At 40.8% G+C, this 20,479-nt stretch overlaps 2 protein-coding genes across 3 annotated transcripts; both read right to left on the reverse strand.

The window, feature by feature from the left end:
- arrdc1a (arrestin domain containing 1a) lies at positions 1-15,033 on the reverse strand. 2 transcript variants are annotated; one of them, XM_070903657.1, is made up of 9 exons: positions 14,862-15,033; positions 11,168-11,278; positions 10,602-10,652; positions 8,070-8,224; positions 5,865-6,047; positions 4,518-4,694; positions 2,949-3,468; positions 2,771-2,813; positions 1-1,117 (listed from the first exon to the last, which is right to left on the reverse strand). In XM_070903657.1, the coding sequence occupies exons 1-8, from the start codon at positions 14,977-14,979 to the stop codon at positions 2,806-2,808; spliced, it is 1,323 nt and encodes a 440-aa protein (XP_070759758.1). In that variant the 5' UTR covers positions 14,980-15,033; the 3' UTR covers positions 1-1,117; positions 2,771-2,805. The 2 variants fall into 2 exon arrangements, with proteins under 2 accessions (XP_070759758.1, XP_070759757.1); XM_070903656.1 differs by lacking the exon at positions 2,771-2,813.
- A 2,942-nt stretch (positions 15,034-17,975) lies between these two features.
- On the reverse strand, positions 17,976-18,962 carry LOC139283827 (P2Y purinoceptor 2). The gene has a single exon (XM_070903868.1). The coding sequence runs from the start codon at positions 18,960-18,962 to the stop codon at positions 17,976-17,978; it is 987 nt and encodes a 328-aa protein (XP_070759969.1).
- Positions 18,963-20,479: the final 1,517 nt, after the last annotated feature.

Here is a 20,479-nt window from a genome sequence, read left to right on the forward strand (position 1 = left end):
TGGTTTTAGCAGATTTATTGGAATCCAGACAGCAGTTGGAAAACACTCGAAACAATAAATAAATATAATGTTGTCTTTCTGCATGTTGGATGGTGATCAAGAAATATTATATTCACAAAACTATGATTAAGATAGATGTGAACTACTTCAAAAGAAAAACCTTAAATCACAGGGATGTTGCATTATTGTACAACTATTAAAAGCATATCAGACATTCACTGAACCGACACACATTCAGCAGGGGTTAGAAGAATATACTACACCATCTCTCTAAGGAAGTCTGTAGTCATTACAACACAGTTCAAGGACACAAAAGTAACAAATGATCAAAACATGGAAGGAAACTTCAGAGGCTAAACGGGATCATACACAATATCCTCAAAAAGCTCTGTGTGTACAAATCTGTTCATTAACATCATAAAACTGAAAAATCCTGATCAAACACAAATAAAATAAAAAGATCTTCCCAAACAAACCATTTAATCCAGTGTTAACCATTCAAAGTTAAAACAAATGAAAAATATGCCAGAAGAAGAAAGATTTCCAATAAAAAATTCCACGAGTTCGTTTCTTCCTCGGCTTTTGGAACAATAAGAAAGATATTAAGACTAAATACTAGATGAGATGGTTTGTCTTGCACAGGTTTTCATACATAAAAAACGTTCAAATTTGACATCACAGATGCCATATAATAACCCACAACGAAAACAAAAGAAAAATAAACATGTCTGCGTATTCCCCCTTCTCTTTCCTTTCATTCAAAGTGCGAAAAGTGTACCAAAAAAACAGATTTCAGAAAGACAGTGTTGATTGGCTGCGGCTAAAGATTAGTGAAAGTTCTTGTTCACTGGGTAGCAGAGTTCGAGGTTCAATTCACTTTAATTTCAATCCATGAATGCGGATTCTGTACAAAATCTAGGGGTTCGAATACCCTCATCACTCCAGGTGTCCTCTGCTGTGTCCTGCAATCATTTTGTCCGAGTTAAAATTTATTTTGGAAATGCATCAACATGGTACACGAGCTGCATTTAGTTTGATGTCATCATGCTGGTGGGAGGTGTGCTGGTTCTTCATCCACTTCATGTGTTGCAGCTCTCGTCGTACGAAGGAGGAGCCTCTGTAACAGACAAATCACCATCAGACCAGCTGATTAGTACACAGCATTACATGACCACAGCCTTACGAGCCTGGTGAGTGGCGCATTTCAGGCTTTGATCCGCGCCGGAGCATGCAGATTTAAAAGAAGGGTTTGTAAAGCATTTTTGAAATTGAAAATTTAAAAAAGTAAATTTGAATAAAATGTACGAAAAGGGGAGTGACCAAGTGCACATAAACAGCGTTTCCTACAGTGTACAAGGTTTCCTGCATTAAACTCCACCGGTGAAATCATTGTTTGTCCTTGAATAGTACAAGAGGAGGACACTCTTGTTCACATCGACTCTTTGATTTGACACACTCACGTCATACAGCGACATCTAGTGGCCATGGTCGTCAAAGCAGCTTCATTAGTGATTTAGTACCTGGAAGATAATTACTGGGGGGGGGTCACTTATTATTACTATGTAATTATTAAGCAGACTACTGGCTGTCTGTCAACACTGGTGAACCGGATACGTTAATGTGTGTCATCAACATTAAATCTCCTCAGAAATCTTTAAAATGTCTGATAGTATTCCTACTTATCTCTCCTGTGAGGTGCATGAGAAATTGGTTTTCTTGTTTATTTGATTACCCACTTCAATATGAAAACAGGAAAACACACAGTTATCAACATACATTATGCATTAAATTCAGATTTGTTTTTCAGATTGAATGAAATAATTGTTTGAACGGATGATAAACGGACCCATTGGCTTCATTTTAAGTTCTATTTGAAATCAAACATGGAAAGAATTATTCTTGCAACTGCATTTATAAAATGTTTTGACTCAAATGTAGCTTAACCATGTCATGTGATATTCTACTTAACAAACAAATATTGCTGGGACCACTACAGAAAACTGCAGATTAACATTTAATATCCAGGAATTCACATTGTAGACACTACCACTTACAACAATTTGGCAGAACTTTAGCACACTGATCATACATGGTCCAGCCATATACTAGGTTTCAACCTAGTCTTGTGTCCTTGTTAAAAAGGTCTAGTTGTTAATGGACGGGGTGTGTTTTCCTGGTAGCAATGGCCTTTCTAAAATACTGTAAAGCATTTTCAACATCTTGAGTAGTTTAGTGGTAGTTTGGATTTCTTTACAGATGCCTGACAGATAATGTTATATGCGTGTCTTTACTACAAAGCCCTACCTCTGTACATTTTAGGGTTAGGGTTAGAATATTAACTGTAAATAGAAATATTACATTTCTTTTTTCCCGAAAAAGCAAAATTGGCAGTACCTTTCCTCCCCCCAACCTTCACCAATCAGGTAGGGCAAGCCCGTATGTAGCCTGAGAAGCGAAACCCAGAGCAAAATAAATCCTCAAAGCGCTCACTTGATTGCGGCAGGCGACTAAGACAAGCATACGTCAACATTTTTGTCAACTCTGGGGACACTGTTCAGAGAGACTTTAGCGAAAGAATAAACCTGGAAAAAAAAAAAATAAAAGTGAGGGAGAGGCATGCCCCCCTCATCCCCAGTGGAAATGATGCCCTGACGCACAGTTAAAGTAAGGATTGTCCCCCAACAACAACAACAACAACAACAACAAAAAAAGCATGAGAAAAGAAATGAATGCCTGATGAAGCCCATCTTAACGAAATGTTGCATGTCACCTTATTTTAAAAGTAGTGGGCTGCTTTTATCCATGTCAGGGTCCTGTTGAAGTGGAGGGAGGGTATAAGAAAGTTGCATTATGGGAAATGGTGCTTGACCCCTTCTAAGGACTAAAACGTCCAGTCTACATTCATGAGCAGAGCCTGGATGGTACAGAGTGAGCGTGTGCCAACTGACCTTGTGGATATGCCGAGGTGCCGTAGTCCGGAGGCAGGATAAGCGGCATTGGCATTGAGCTGGCACCCTCAGGGGGGTAAGGTGCCGTGGCCCCTGTGGACATGGGCCCACTGGGTGCAGCGCCGGGGCCGTTGTGGGGCTGGTTCTGGGGGAAGAAGAGGCCGGGGGCGTAGCTGAAAGCGTTGGGCGACACCAGCTGAGACTGGCGCTTATTGGGGAAGCCGTCGTTCATCGGAGTCCCGCCCTCCGCCCCCCCGTGGTACTCGGCCGGAGGAGCGCTGGGGGAATTATGGGAGGACACCCTGGAGCGAGGTGTGGGACGGGGAGCGACTTTTGGGCCGGGGCGGGGGGGCAGTGTGGGGGTGGAGGCGTCGGGGGCGGAGGCGGAGGCTGGCGTGTCTTCAGCCGCGGCGGAGGAAGGAGGAGCTGCTTTCTTGGAAGGTTGCAGCTTTTTGTCCAGTGAGATGTTCCCGATGTGGATGGGCAACGTCAACATGACGTCTGGAGACTTCAGACTGACCTGATTAAATCAGAGGAGAGGACGTACAGAATTCATACCCACAACACAAGCCTGTGTTCGTCTTTCTGCTTTCTAGTTTCTAGATTCTTTTAGAATCCAAAACTCAAAACAAAATACAGTATGTGTTAGAGCAGCCAATCGGGACAGTTTTTTTGTGTGTTCATCACCCAAAAAGCAATGTAAACATTTCAAACACTTCATTATCATTTCATCTGGCAAATATTGTGTTGATTTAATAAATTATGGCTATAGAACTTAAGCCCTGTAACATCTGCTGGCTTCTACCTGTTAAAGCGATGGCTTTTTTTTTGTCATCCAGACAAGAGGCGTCCGTTATGTATTAAGACACGCTCGTCGTTACTGCGAGGGTCACAGTTCTCGCGTGATATTTGGCAGCTGGTGCCTGAGATGAGCTGAAGTTTAATGACAAGGAGGTAAGAAGATTGTTCTCTGTGCTCTCACAGGATGGATTTTAAAACTTAATTTGAAGCCATAAATAATAGCCATCTGCTAACCTACTGCTGCCTCTTTCATTAAGTCCGAGAGTGCTCACGTGTATGTATGTAAAGCTGGATATTCATTCATTCATGCAGTCGCCATGAGTGAAAACAGAAAATATAGAGAGGGAGACTGCTGGTCAGATTATTATTGTGGTTGTAAAATGTATTTTTTTAACCTCTTTAACCTGGGGAAAAAACATATCATTGGTTATTATATCCTCAACAACCTCAAATTGGTGCGATAAGTGATGAATTAAATACTGTGCTTCTTAAAAAATGAGAAGTGCATCAGTCTGTCTCTGTGTATGTAGTGTTGAACTGCTGCAGCCTTTACATTGATGTGATTACATTCAGTTCAGACTTATGCTGCGTTGGAGTAACACCATCACATTTGCAAAAAGAAGTGCATGACTGAAGGGGGCTAAAATGAGTAACCTTCAGATTAACCCTACCGCTTGGTCTAACAAAAAATCAAAAACACGACGCACGTGACCACTTTCCAAGAAACTACTGCAGCTGATAGCATGACGGAGGAGGAGCGTATCTTACCTTGACGTAATATTCAATCTTTATGAGTTCGCAGCCAACGAGGGAGGACTGCGGAAGAGGGGGAACAATGATCTGCTCCTTCCACTCCACCTCCTTGCCAGCCTTCACCACGCCGCCCTCCACTTCCGCTATCGTCCTCACGTCATGGGTGGGCCTCTTCATCTCAAAGGTCACTCTCTGAAAACAAGCGAGGACATGGAGATTCATAGACTGGACCCAGTACACAGTGACCTTTTACCAATAGACAGGGAATCAGCTGTTATTTGAAGCCTAAGCTCTTAAACAGTGTCTGCATTTGTACTATTCTACTTATAAATGTTTCGGCCACAAATTAAACATTGGCATACAAATCACCTTGTAAACAGCTGCCTATCGACACATCCGGCAGACACAGGGCAGTATTAACATTCATTTGGAGTCATGTTTCTGACCACCTTACTAATGCAAGCCCAATATTCACTCTACTTTGAGCTCTGTTTTTGGTCTCCACCAACTCCTGAGGAAAATATCTGGCTGTTTAGCCGCTAAATGCTCCACTTTGTTCACCAGATTGTTGAAGTGTCTGCTATCTGCTGGGCAGGTAGTAGGTAGGATTTCTTGCACATTAGACACCGTCATTTGATCCACACAAAAACACTGATTAGTACAGCTTTTCTCATGACAGCTAGCATAAGAAGGACTAACACTTGAATTCCAAATAAACTTAAAACGAACCATATGTAAAGAGCGCCAAGATACAGTTATTATCTTTGGTCAGTTATGGAGTGATTCAGGGAGTCATCCTCTTTCTCACAGCAGACATTTTGACATGCAATAGCAGGAAAGGCATATCCCAAACATGACAATGAGTCTCACCGTCTGCAGGGTTATCAATTTAGCCCCCCCCCCCCAAAAAAACCCCACTTTACCACTGAATCTGTTGCACAACCATATCAACCACATCAACCCAACTCTGCAGCTCAACATAGCTTTTAGCTACCTTGTTTGGTTGGACATAGACCCTAGCTCTGGTTGGTGTACCGAGGTAGGTTTACCTATCCAGCTATGAGAGGCAGGGTTTTTAAACAAACTGCAATGTTGACAGATGATGAAATATGGGGCTGCTAGGGAAGAAAACAGCCATTGCAGCGGCCAAAATGTATGTTTCACAAAAGGTAAAAGGAACAAAAAGAAATCAGCAACAGAAAGAGCAGAAAATAGTCCAGTAATCAAATCAAGAAATCAATCCATTACAAATGAGTGTAAAAATATTGTACTGGCTCTAAGTATCCTACAATGGGAGATTTAATGGATTTCTAAGGTTTAGAGGTAGTTCTTTGATGGTCTGGGCTGTAAAAAAGTGTTTACCTGCATCAGGCTGGCCGCCATGTTGCCTGTGGTCTTCCCAGACTGGTTGTGGATGTTGGTCATCACCTGGATGACCTGGCCGGGCGTGTAACCCTTCTTGTCAGTCTGGGCCTTCAGGACCGCTGTGCCCGTTTTCATCAGCATGTAGGTGAACTGCTGGGTCACCGCAGATGAACAGGCTCCCTGCATGGGGAAGGGCAGTGGTTAGAACGTCCTGGATTTATCGAGACTGACACCGACACACACGTTTGTTAAAAGGAAAAAGTTCAACATTCAAATACACTTATTTGTTTTCTTTCCTAGTTAGATTACAAGATAGACAAGATACCAGTCTCATGTCTGTGTGTTAAATACAGAGCTGGAGTCAAGACGTGGTAAGCTTAGCTTAGCATAAACACTGGTCCAAAGTAAATTAGCTCACTAATAAACATGTTGTATCTCATTTGTATCAAAAGAACACAAACACAAAAGTAAAAAAGGTCAATGTGTGGTTTTATGGGGAAATTACGTGCTGGAACCTTTGCTTGGTGAACAAAAGACAGGCACGGTGACTGTCTGCAGCTTACGGGAGTGTTGTCATCACAGCGAGGTTGCCGGAGGTGTGGACTCGAGTCATATTCTTGACTTGACGAAACCTTTTTGACTTTGACACCAGTGACTTTTGACTTCCCTTGGACTTTAGCCTCTTGAATAGGTTGACATCCTCCCCAAGCCCAAAGATGAAAAATCACGATAGAAAATTTGGAGAAGCAACTCTTCATATTTGCGACAACAGACGTACTTTGAATCAATCTACAGCAGCCGTTGCGCAGGCAGGAGGACAAGGTGTGTTCGACAGTGCACACCAGCACATCAGATTCAACGTTCAACTAAGCAGACTCTTCATTTTAATCTTTTACTGGTTTAAATAACAAAATTCTCTTGTAACAGCTATAGCTAATTAATGTTAATGCTGTATGTTACTTGCCAAAAGGCCAGAATGAAATCTTTGGCTGTTGTCTGGTTGATGCGCTCTCTGCAAGCTAGTGTGTTTGTGTGTTTCTGTAGTTCAACAAGCGTGTCGCGCCTCTTCATTTCAATGCTAGTTGATCAGTATAATAGTTTTCATGAAAAAAGTGTGCCAAGTCAGTAGTCTACAGCTGTTATTTCACTGTGTCAAGTGTATATTAATCAAAATTTCATATCTTCAACACTGTGGTGCTTCTGCCATCTCTGCCAACAAAAAGTACAGATCTCAATAAAATACTTTTTCGGTTAGGTTAACATTTGGTACAAATGTTCAAAGTTGGCGACAGATGGATTCAAAACTAGATTCTGATTTGATAAAATGATATCAAACTCCAACCCTCCAAAGAAGTCAAATATGTTAGTATTATCACACAATAGCAAATACAGACTAATAAGCTGTTATAATAAGGTTATTGCACACTTTTCATTTTCCTCCATCTTTTGGACTGAATTTTAAGATAACATGTAACGGATATATGGTAGACAATTTGACCATGTTAAATGGTAAATAAATTATCTCTCTTATAAAGCGCTTTTCAACCTTCACGGTTCCCAAAGTGCTTTACAGCCAAGTCTCATTCACCCATTCACTCACTGCTGGTCTCCATCAGGAGCAACTTACGGTTCAGTGTCTCGCTCAAGGACACTTCAACATGAAGGGGGAGCCGGGGATCGAACACCCAACCCGCTCTATCTGCCTAACTACCTTCTCTTGTCAGTCTTGACCTGGGACTTGACTTGGGATGTGTTGGTCTCGACTTGGGAGTTGACTCAGGACTTCATAGCCAAGAGTCTTGCACTTACTTGGGATTTGCAAAACAATGACTTTGCCCCACCTCTGGAGGTTGCCAGGTTTGTTATCATTGTGCCTGTACACAGACCAAAACCAAAATCCTTACTCACCAAACGTATCCGACAACCCACACTACAAATAGAGATACTGCACAGACATGCTGAGCAGAGGGATAAAACTGTTGTTTTGTCAAGAAGTAGTTCCAACACAAAACTACCCCTAAAACCACAAATTGTTTGTGTAGGGATTAAATGGACAAGAAACACTGTTGGTGGGCGTGCTTTTGAACTTTGAAGACCAACATGTTCTCCTCCATGCCTCATGTTTTAGTTTAACCAGTCAAGGATTGACCACACACACACACACACACACACACACACACACACACCTAAATCATGTCTCACCCATATGTCTGGCACTTCATTCAGGTTTAGAAGTCTTAGCAGGTAGAAAGCTTTCTCTGTATTATAGTCCTTGGCAAATCGCGGCGTGTCAATGAAAGCCCTCACTCTGTAAATGATCCGACCATAGTTTCCTTCAAAAGATGTCGGAGCAGAGTCTGTGGGAAAGAAGTCAAATATGTATTAGTTTTTAATCACACAATAGCAAATTTTCCAGATTTTTCCTATTCCATAACCTTTAAAAACCTGACAAATGAAATAGTGCTTCTGCCTTCTCTGCCAACAAAAAGTACAAATCTGAATGAAACCTTCTGGTTTTTGGTAAGGTTAGCATTTGGTACAAATGTTCAAAGTTGATGACAGTTGGTTTCAACAAGGGGTTAAAAACTAGATCCTGATTTGATAAAATTATATCAAACTCCAGCCCTAGCACCAGGAATAATATGCCAAGGCACACCTGATAATTTAACTTTTAAATGCCATAACATTTAATTAGAAAGTACTAAATCACTTTTTTCAAAAGCATTTATTTCTATAAATTAGCTTGAATAACTGTTAATATGATAACTGCTATTTTCCTGACTTTTCATGTAAACAAGACTCCAGAAAGTGTCCTGATGATGAAGGCAGGCACACACACACACACACACACACACACACACACACACACACACACACACACACACACACACACACACACACACACACACACACACACACACACACACACACACACACACACACACACACACAGTTTCAAAAGCAAGAAGACCGGTTGGGTTGCTTTTGAGTTTCTGTGGCGTTCCTCATCACACTGCTGAGAAGGCTTCACCTGGAAAAATAATCTCCGGCGGATAAGTGGCCTAACAAAGGCCAAAGACGAGGGCATTCTTTCATGCGTGAGAGCCCATTACAATGAACCATGGCGACAATACGTAGACAGGAAGTGAGGGACAAGGTGTACTGTTATCCAAGAATCATGACTGTGCCAAAAAAAGCCTACCAAAATAAAACCAGTCAAAAAAGTGTTATTGTTAATGTAATTCAAATGTCTTTAAGGACATTATTTTGACATCACAAGTTATTCATCTCCTTACCAAAAGACAGCTAAATGTTTAACTGTCTCATTATCTCAAAATGATACATTTCAATTTTGAGTTGATTTTTAAACTTTATTTATTATTTGCATATTATTTATTCAAACTTTATTTATTATTTGCATATTATTTATTCAAACTTTATTTATTATTTGCAATTATTTGAAATACAGAGCTGATATCTCATAATCAAATATCCCAGTATCTTAGAAGAGTCCATCAAAAATGTGCTGATGTCATCAGGGAGTGCTCTCACAGATTCCACTGTAATGAGTGAGTGGAACAAACTGACAGCTGCTGACATCACTCTGTGGACATCAGGTGGCAGATGGAAATCTTGAGGAGAGTGAGTGACATAAGAGACACAGCCTTCTCTTCTTCTATTCAAATACTCTATTGCAGAACATTTTCAATAATTGTTCTCATTCTGTATCTCGAAAATATTAAAAAGATCCAGTGTGTAAAAATTGTCACCAAGTGCTGCCATCAAGCACTTCCACAGGAAGGAACACTTTGGAAATAGCCGTCACTGCAACTGACGAGGTGTTTTAGGGGGGCGGGACAACTTGCTAAGACAATAACATCATGTCAGACGTCTCCCAATGGACTTCAATAACAGAACAATATTCAGCTTTGTTCATCAAATGGAGGGACAAAAACAACAAACACATAATAAAAAGGATATATTTCCTAAATAGGAAAGGTAGAACACTAGCACATATAACACTATAAACTATAAACTTCAGTCAGTCACATATGTATCACATATTCAGTGTCCAGTGTTTTTCCAGGACATTATGATGTCACAGCGAAGTTGACCTTTGACCTCGTTGTATCCCGTTAAACATCTGCGTGAAGTTTTGTCATAATTACCGCATCAATTCTTGAGTTATGGCCAAAAACGTGTTTGTCAAGGTCATTGTGACATTTGAGCCAAAAGCAACCAATTCATTGTCCGACCAACTGTGAAATACGGTCATCAATTCTGGAGTTTTTTGTGAGGTGACAGTGACCTTGACCTTTGACCACCAAATTCTAATCAGTTGACGTTTATGCCAAATTTGAAGAAATTCCCTCAATGTCTCAATGGGGTGGAGACATTGAGGGAAAATATTGATTAGAGCAGTTTTAAAAGTGTAGCAACTCAAATGTTAATCTAAAATTGTCAAATACAAAGTACTACCTTGGTACAATAAATTGGGCTAGTTCAAACAAATACTGACAGTCAGCGCCATGTAAGCCCCAGTGAATGATGGGATGCTGAGCCATAATAGAATTAGGGTAAACATCAACATGCCAGGGCATGTCTGCTGTGAAATGCGAGGGCAAAAACAAACACACACAGACACACACACACACACACACACACACACACACACACACACAGAGGAAAGAATGTGCAGCAACAAGTGTTCATCCCATCACTCCACGCTCCTACCTGGTATGAGAAACTTGAAGGGGAAAGTGTGTTCTCCCTGTTTCAGGGTTCCTGTACGGGACAAAGAGAGCACAGATAACATCAGTCAGTGGAAACAGTAACAATCGCCCTGCTGTTTCCCACCAGGCAGCAGTGCCTTGGGGCTGCATGCAAGTATCCACAGTGGAAAATGGGAAGCTTCACTACTACAGCCTTTACACTTAAATCATTTTTACCGCACTAGTTTTATTTTACACAATGTAAAGATAAAAAAAAAAAAAAAAAAAAAATATATATATATATATATATATATATATATATATATATATATATATAGTTTGATGTGACAAAAGTGTGTGGCTAGTGTTTTTTTTCCACCTTGCGTATTGTGACATTTCCTGTGGTAAACCGACTCACAAGGGAGAATTTAAGGCCAATTTAGCGCTCTAATCCATGACTGGACACTTGGCTCTACATGGAGGTGTCTTGATGCAGTAAACTGCACCTATCTAATATGACTTGCAGGATAGATCGAACTCTTTGGGTCAGTTTTGTGGCAGGCGTTTCAGTTGTTTTCGGCAGCGTACCTTTGTCTGCGACAGGGACGGTGCTGTTGAAGTACTGCTCCTCCGCCATCCACGCCATGTCATTAACCTTGCTGGTGACGCCACAGAAACCATTGCAGTTCACTTTGATGGCTGCAGATAAGAATAAAACAGATGGTACATTTCTAAGCAGCTGCAGCATGAGTAACAAAAAACAAGAGCATTGGTCCACTACAATGCATAGTGTCAACTCGCCACAGATTTTTTTTTATTGATAATAAATGAACACACATGCCTCAACACTCCATTAGAGATTTCATCATTTCCAGTCGCTGTCCTGAACGTATTCTTTTCCAATCACCTTTTTTGACCTCAATAATGAAATTCACTTTGAAGTATTTCCCTTCAGCACCATTTTCACCTTGTACTTTCCTCTTGTACACACACTAGTCTTCAGTTGATTGTCTCTAGGATTTCTGGGGCTATGAATTTCAATGTTCCACAGAACAACTCTGGCTGGTGTTTAATGACCAAATAAAAAGTGTCTCAACCTACACAAGAGCATGTAATAATTTGTGTTCTTGGTAAAAGCTTGAGATTAACTTTAGCGCCAGCTTGGCCACGTAACTGTATTTTAATGAGATACATGCTTACACAGATCAAACCTACTTGGCACATCTTCTTGACAACGATATCAAAAAAAATAGCTTTGACAGAATCATTTTCAGAAAACAAATAAATAAATGTGAGAGTTCAGGATTTGGGAAATAGCTTAAGTGAGGGCCAACATTATCACCCATCATTGGGTGATAAGGTCTGGCTCACAGTCGGTGTTCCAGTCCATCCCAATGGTGCGTTGGGTGGGGTTGAGGTCGGGGGCTCTGTGCGGGGCGTGGCCAGTCAAGCTCTTTCACTCTCAATTGAAAACCTTTTCTTTCATGGAGGCGGCTTTGTGTTGGAAGCCCACTGAAAAACTGTCCCAGACCAACTACAGCATATGTCCACATGCATTTGGCCATATAATTTAACTATTTTCAGTCTAAAAACGCTATAAAAAGACCATTTTCTTCTATTCTCCACAGTAACCTCATCATATCAATCGCATCCGAGGTGAACCGCCATCACTGAAGCACATTTGATTTTTATTACAATGTCAATATTTGCCCAGTAATGTGTCTCTTATCTCAGGGCCCCACCCACTTCATAATCCATCCGTGATTCACACCCTCGCATGGTGAGAGAGTTTGTTTCCCTGGGGAGGTGGCACTGTAAAGCTGATAGTCTGACCGGCTCTACCTGAAGAGGAATGTCAACAGACTGGAGGCCCCACAAGCATTCAAACAGCAACTCCTAAACACATGAAAAGCTGCTCTCAGCTCAGTCAACGGGCACAAGAGAGAGAGAGAGCACCTGAGAACGATCTCAAGGGGGAAGTGTCATTTCATAATCATGGCAAAAATTATACTAAAGGTTTATGAAAAATGGTTCCAGCACATGCACAGTTATGTTAAAAAAACTCAGTAGATCTTATGTTACAAAGACAAAGACAAATACACTCACTTTTCCAGTTTGACCTCCTTTAGTTTCAGTCTGTGTTTATAGTATTAGTATGGAAGCTAAGAAAGGCCGTAAGGATTTGCATTTTTATAAACAACTGAACATCAAATCGTAAAATGTAACCACAACTGAAACTAAAATTTAAATACCATTGAATGTATAGCATCTTCATTTCTCACTTTAAAATCCATCTGCATACATTTGTGTGGTTTGAATTTCCAGTAGGTCATTTCAAGTTGTGCAATTAAAAAAAAAAAGCATGTTTTTTTGGAATTGAACATTGTACAGTAGCTTTCACAAATTCAGATAAAAAAAATTGTGGCCCAATATTTCTTGAACTGGTGAAATTCAGATACTGAAATTCAAAAAATTAAAACTGTAACATTGAATGTGTGAACTTGAAAATAAGTTTTAAAAAAGGCCATCTGGAGATTTCAAAGAGGGGTCATTCAAACTGCACAAATTCAGACAGATGGTTTTCAAAGTAAAATATTTCACTGCTATACATTTGATGTATTTAAATGTATGCATCGAGAATCCATTTGATTTTACAATTGGGTGTTCAGTTGTTTATATAATATAAACTATTACGGCTTTTTTTGCTTCAATGGAGAAGCTGGAACCAGAAAGGCTTTAGCATTTTTGCCTGATAAATTTGTTAAATAATTAATATTGTCGATGAAATTTCAGTTGAATGACCAATGATCAATTGATAGACTACTCTTTCATGCACTATTTCAGTTTAAAACTGCAACAATTGGCCAATAAATTGATCAGTTGATCAACAAAAAAAATTCCACAACTGTTTGGATAATGGCTTAATCGCTTGAGTAATTTTTTAGTTCAAGGTTTTCAAAAGGTTTTCTTACTATCCAGCAAATCAATTGTCTCTTGATTTTGGACAGTCGGGTAGACAAAACAAGACATACAAGAGAAGCCCCACTTAGATCTAAGAAAATAATTACTGTCAATAGGTGAGTAGTCACTTTGACAAACCGAAGTGTCCCGAACCTTTTGTTCCGGCAATAGCTGTAATCAACACCTGTCAGCTATCTGATCTATGATCACCAACACGTGATATGTTCGAAACTAAAACCGTTTCCAACGTCTTTCCGGCCTCTTATTCACAAAGAGCACCCCACTGTGGAAATCCACAAGCCTTAAGATCTTGGACTGCACACTAAGGGACCACATGAACATCAAGGAATGACCCTTACCAGGAGCTACAGTAGACTCTGAAGGTACCATTAAGGAAACTGAGGTCATGTCCTCTGCATTTCTTTAACCTCCTAAGACCTGGCATCCACATGCGCTGACATCACATTTTGGGTTATACCATAATACTTAATTCTGCTTATATAGAAATTCAAAATTGTCCCCGTATGCGAAACCACATCATGTCAACAGATGATGCTTAGTTTTTATACTTATCAGGTCCCAAGAAACCCAAATAGTAAAGAGAAATTAAGATAGAGCTTGGGTCTTAGGAGGTTAAGGATGAAGCGTACCCTTTCTGGGTCTCATACGCCGTTTAAAAACACATTGGATTATCTGGAAAATGTTACGTCACAGAGCTGAGAACAGGAGTGTTGTTCTTAGCTCATGAAAAGGTTTACCTTTTGGAGAGGTGTGGTTGTCACGGGACAGAAACTGTAACTGAACAGTTAACTAAAATAAATATATTATTATTAATATTTTTTTTTCTAAATGAATTTAATAAAGTTATTATTATGATATTCTATTTTTGGTGTGTGGTCAAATATTTCTGTGGGATGGGGGGCTCATGACCCCAAAAAAATCCCAGTTAAAACCCTGTCGCTATCTGGGATTATGGTAATACAAGACAGAACAACACCCAGATTTTTCTATTGGGCCCCACTAAAAACTCTCACAATCTGTAAGAACATTACAGGAACACTGAACTGCAGTGGAGCTGCAGGAAATGACTCACAATGCCATTAAAAGTCCTTTTTAAAAAACCCCATTCCTACCACAGACACAGAGTACCACAGACTATCATATCAAGTTGAAGTTGCACAGTAAAATCATTGTGCGAGAGGCCTAAATTACAGCCCATGTAATCTTGGCTGCATCCATTACTTCCTTGTTTAGCGCGACGTTTTCTCACCAGGTGAGCAAATGTTGGCGGAATAACCCGCGACTGGGAGCACACCCTTACCTTTGCACTGCAGCGTCTGGCCCAGTTTGATGGTCACGGTCCCGGAGATAGACTCCCCCGGAGTGTACACCTCTTTCTTTTTGTCAAACGTGATCTCAAACTCCTGAACTTTCCCCATGTTGCTTTTTTTTTCTCTCTCTCTCTCTCTCTCCCCCCCGATCCACAGCGAGAGTGAAGCTCACCTGCGCGCTCAACCACAAACAACACGCGCATTTACGACTCTCCGTCCCCGCCCCCTTTCACATGACGTCACGGACTTCGCCAAGAGAAAGGAGATAATCGGAGCAATAGATTTTTTTTTAATCTGGAACAATAGATGTACTTTGTATAAAAAGAAATCTATCTTTCTTCAATAATTGTTTAATAAGAATACCTTATTGTTAAGTCAGTCATTCAATCAGCATGGGCAACTACATAAATATGTTGAATTTATTGAATTTATATTAAGGATTTCTCAATTGTATCTCCACAGGTATTACTTCGGGCATTGTCAATAACAATAACGCCATACTGTTAGACGCAACTGAAACTAACTGTTTCTCATCAACTTTTCCAACAAGACGTCATAATGTTATCATATTGGTCCACATTTGTTGGAGATATTTGGGTTAGGGTATTGCCGCATTAGTTCGTTTTGACTGACAAAGTTGGAGAAATATCCTTCAAAATGCTTCACAGTTCAATTCAAGAAAGTTGTACTTTTTGCAGAGAGCTTGGAGAAACGCTTGTGCATTTATTTTGGTCTTGCCCACAAACAAAACAACTGGGCAATTTTCATTCCCCTGAGCTGCTTCCAGCTTGGTGTGTGTGAACAGCACACCAGCTTATAGTTTGTGCTCTACAGCCTATACATTCAGCACTGGGCTGTTCCGGTTCATTTCTTTGGTTGGATTGCAACATCAGTGGCCACATGACACGAACAGTGGCCTGCGCAGCTGCGCATGTCAAACTGTGTCCCAGAGATTTTACTACCCCAAACAGCACAAGACCAGTATCCGACTGGAGTGCCATGAAATTTAGTACAGACATTCACATGGTCCCCAGAGGAGGAATCCTACTGACTTTGGTGATCCCCTGACTTTTCCTATGGCTCCGCCAGCAGGTCAAAGGTTTCACTTATCCAGTGAAATATCTCTACTAGATAGATTGATACTAAATTGGATACATTCATGGTTCCCGCATGATGTATCCTACTGTCTCTCTTCTGACTTCTCCTATAGCTCCACCAGCAGTTCAAAGGTTTCGCTTATCCAGTGTAGTATACAGACATTCATGGTTCCCACATGATGAATCCTACTGACTTTAATGATCCTCTGAAATTTTCTGTAGCACCACCCTGAGGCTGACATTTATGGTTTAGAGTGAAATGTTTCAACAACAATTGGAGGGATTGCCATGAAATGTTTTGGTTCAGACATTCATGGCCCCCTCAGGATAAATTATGATAATTTTGGTTTTAACTTTAACTTTGCTCTATCACCAACATCAGGGGAAAAATTTACATTCAGTGAATTCTGGCAGCATAGGGAGGGGGACCCAAACGCAGACAGACCAGGTAGACAGGAAGAGTTCATGGATTTATTGTTTAGGGTACACAAGTGTATAGGCAGGTATGCAGGCAGGTACAGGTTGCAGGTTCAGGTCCAGGGGTCAGGTACTGGTTCCAGGTAACAGCGAGTGGAAAGGGTCAGGTTAAATACTGCAGGGCTGACAACGGAGAGTGGAAACAGATGAGCGGGTGCACAGGGAAGGTCAGGTGACCGGGACTGGGGGGGAAGCATCAGCTGATGTTAGCGTTGTCATTGTGAGCAAGTTAGTATGCTGATATTAGCATTTAGCTCAAAGTACCACTGTGCCCAAAGTACAGCCTCATAGACTCGCTAGAATGGCTGCAGACTCTTGGTTGGTACCACACCAATCCAATAAGAGTCCAATTTTGTATTCATATGGAACATTGCATACCCGAGCTGCCATAAGCCTAAGTTAATATTAGTAAAGCGAGTAAATATGTTTGACAACAAAATAACTCTGCCTTAAGATAATGTAACCTGCATCACTGGTTTTCTTTTCTTTTGACATTTTGTATAGTATCCTCTCATATTTTATGTCTGTGCAGAAGGCCATTGGTGTTGCAGGAATCTTTGAACAGGATTTAGAGATCTCCAACATGGACAAAATGGCTGGGTAGGAGGTGGACCTTTTAGGTATCTGTGTCCAGGCAACCATTGTCTCATAATCCGTCAATATAGACATGGATCAGGTAATGAATCACCAGAGTTAATGGAGGGTGTAGAGCTCGGTTGCACTGATTCAGCCTACAACGCCGTTGACAAATCAAAGTCAGAGATAATTAGAATTCTAAAAGTATTCATTTACTTGACATTTTAGGCAGTTCAATGAAACTTAAATCCACAGATAATTCAAAGAAAATGATGGCAATAGTTATTTATAACTGTATTGGAAAAGGAGGTTGTGCTTCAACAATCTCTTTTCTCTTTTCTCAGCGGAGTGCTAGACCCAAAATCATGAAAAGGTAGCACAAGGACAAATTACTCACACTATTAAGAAATGTCTTGTTTTTTCTCCGACTCTTGTCACATGCTGCAAGATAGCTTGGCAATAAATTGCATTAGCCTAACAAGCTATCCCAAAGTTCTTTTCAGCCAGTTTATAGGTTTAATTCGACATTTCGGAAAATATACTTTTTTGCTTTCTTGCCAAGGGACAATCTCATGTCAAGTCAAGTCAATTTTAATTAAAATGTAAACATTTAAAAATTCAATTAATCTTTTGATTTAATTTAAATACATGGGTACGGGCTGTGTGTTCAGGTATTAGTTTTAGGCCTATGCTGAACTTTAGTATGAAATTAGGTAGGTGTCACTAAGATGTTCGTGTGAAATTAAGAAATAAGGGGCAGATAAATATGAGACAGGTATATAATGGAGGTAATGCTACAATAGGCTGAAGTCATCAAATTGAGGGAAATTCCTCTTCACCAGGCCTGCACTATCAAGCAACCAAGATTTGAGTTTGTAGTTTGCTTAATCTAAACATGGTCCTCCCACCGATGTTGAATCCTTGGCCATAGTGCATGACTGCATGTTTAATGTTCTAATTTGCAGTAATTTCTGAGTCACTTCTGTTCGGGCTGTCTCCCAGTTGCCCAATCCTGAAAGATTGGAATGCATCCCGAAAATTTTGCGAACCAAAACAGTACAACAGTGGATCCAGGCAGCTGTTCACTCCCGCTAAAATCCAGGACGCATAATACGCTGTCTCGATCTGCTGAAGGACGTTGCATTGACGCGGGTAGTATTTCTTTAGCACGACTCCCACGGTTCGTACCATGTTCAGAGGCAGGAAGCACAGCCCGAATATCACCAGGCACACGCCTATCATCCTCTGAGATTTCACCTTGACTTTCAGACCTTTGGCTGTGCTGATGTTGAGGCGGGTTAAGGTGTTTGCCAGACGGCTATAGCAAACAGCTGACACAAGGAAAGGGAGTAGAAACCCGAGGATGAACAGGATGAAGTTAATGACAAAGTAGGTGTCCGTCAGGTTCTTCTGATGGATGGAGAGGCATTGACTATTACTGCCCTCTTTGCTTGGAGGAAGTATGAAAGAGTAGATCAGAGCCTGGGTCAGTAGCAGAGACCAAACTCCTGCACACAGCTTCCTGACAAACCCCTTCCGTTTCATGCAGGAGCTTTTGTTGAAGTGCACCACGGCTGTGTACCGATGGATGCTGATGAGAGTGAGGAATATGGTGCTGCCGTAGAAATGCAAACTAAGCAAGGTAATCTTGACTTGGCACAGGAACCGACCAAAGGGCCAGTCGTTACCCATGGCAAAGTACACGGCCATCATGGGAGTGACCGGGGTGGCGATGGCGTCGCTGAGGGCCAGGTGGAACTGCAGCGTGGTTCCGGTGGTCCAGCAGTGCAGCCGGCAGCAGAAGACCCAGAGGCTGAAGGTGTTGAGAAGGAAGCCCAGGAAGAAGACCAGGCACAGGAGGGTGGTGATGGACACGTGCTGGGTCTTTCCCAGGCAAGACCCAGAGTCATTGCTGCTGTTCCCAAGCTGTGAGGAAACCATCTTCAAAGATCTTCCTGAGTCTTACACCTGTGGGAAAAGAACAGAGTTGCGCACTAAACATCATATGGCAAATTACAAATGTAACTTTGTTTATACTGGATCGATAAACACCTTTAACAACTTTATTTACAAAAGGGAATTTGGTTCACCATTCCAAGAACAGTAACGATGCATTGTATGCTCGAGGTACGCAAATAAATCAAATAAAGACAAATACTTAAAACAAGAAATATATAATTGGTAAAAAAGAAAAAAGAAATCAAAATGAAATACAATGAAAATAAATGACAGATCAAATTCATTACACGAGGCTCTAGTTTTATGGAGCTTCAGAGTTTGTGTTCAGGTAGGACCTGAACACAGTAAAGTTGGCTTTCCATTTTATTTTAAGTGTATATGGAATTTTGCTAATAAAGTAGTACGATTAATGACATACATTTTCTTGACAGACATTCCATCAGTAAAAATAATTTCAATTCTCTCAGTTGAGTGTGAGTTTGAGTGAAGGTTTCATCTGTGTTGTGACAGAAGGAACAAAGAGGGTCAACGTTTAACCTATATTTCACAACCACTGCATTAACAGGATAACACCTGTGGCGGAATAGTATCATAGGCCCTTGCAACCTTTCCTCTAGCACCACCCTCAGGACCAGGATCATCAGTGCGTTAGTGTGTTCCGCTTGTAATGAACAACATGGACACTTGCACAATTGTATCAGAGGGCTGCAGCCCACATTCAACTGCCTGCTGGCTTTTTTGTGTTCTTGTTATTTTGTCCACCTGGCGGATGCTCACAGCATCTACACTCGCAAGGATCACTGAAATCACTTCCTGTTCTCAGTATCGTTGAGGAACTGAGATGCAATATTTGTGCCAGAGAAATATGTCTATAAATACATACGCATCACATCGTTTTGCATCACTTCCCAAAAGTTGGGTTTCTTGACATTTTCCAACTACTGCGGTGAGACTATATTACCCAGTCAACCTTAAAACCTGTAAAAGACTTTATGATCAAAGTGTTTGAGCATTCCACAGTATTACCAAGATCACTAAGTTTTTAAGTATGCAATGATTTTTAAAATCTATATACATATATTCTAAAACCCTACCTTCATATCTGGCCAGTGGCTGCTCATATACAGTTGTATAAAGTCGTTTTTGCACATTGTGGTGAGTAAGTTACAAATAATTTTTTTTTCCTGCCTCCCTTCAGCGTGCCGATTTGATTGTATTTCCTCCTATCTGACCGCGTAGTCGCCACAGAAAGTGCTTCTTCCTCATTTCATTCACGTTCCCCATAAGACAAACTTGCTTTAATGACACTCCATGAGCTTTTCTCTGGTATCAACATCCAGCCAAATGTCAAATTTGATGAAAGACTGACAGTTAGTCCTGTTGATCACTTCCAACTGTAGGTTGCAATGAACATTAGAGTCTCTAGAGGCCAACAGTGTTTTAGAGTAGTTGCACTAGCCTTTTTAAACCCATGTGGTGGCTTTACAGATGCCAGCTTA

This window comes from Enoplosus armatus, chromosome 4 (genome assembly GCF_043641665.1).
Source record: "Enoplosus armatus isolate fEnoArm2 chromosome 4, fEnoArm2.hap1, whole genome shotgun sequence".
Taxonomy (NCBI): Eukaryota; Metazoa; Chordata; class Actinopteri; order Centrarchiformes; family Enoplosidae; genus Enoplosus; species Enoplosus armatus.

Coding starts and splice junctions, on each gene's coding strand:
- LOC139283827 (XM_070903868.1), bottom strand. CDS start 18,962: ATGGTTTCCTCACAGCTTGGGAACAGCAGCAATGACTCTGGGTCTTGC.
- arrdc1a (XM_070903656.1), bottom strand. CDS start 14,979: ATGGGGAAAGTTCAGGAGTTTGAGATCACGTTTGACAAAAAGAAAGAG. Junction 6,048..8,069: donor ATGAAGTGCCAGACATATGG/GTGAGACATGAT, acceptor TTCCCCATGCAG/GGAGCCTGTTCATCTGCGGT. Junction 1,118..2,948: donor CACCTCGGCATATCCACAAG/GTCAGTTGGCAC, acceptor TGTCTGTTACAG/AGGCTCCTCCTTCGTACGAC.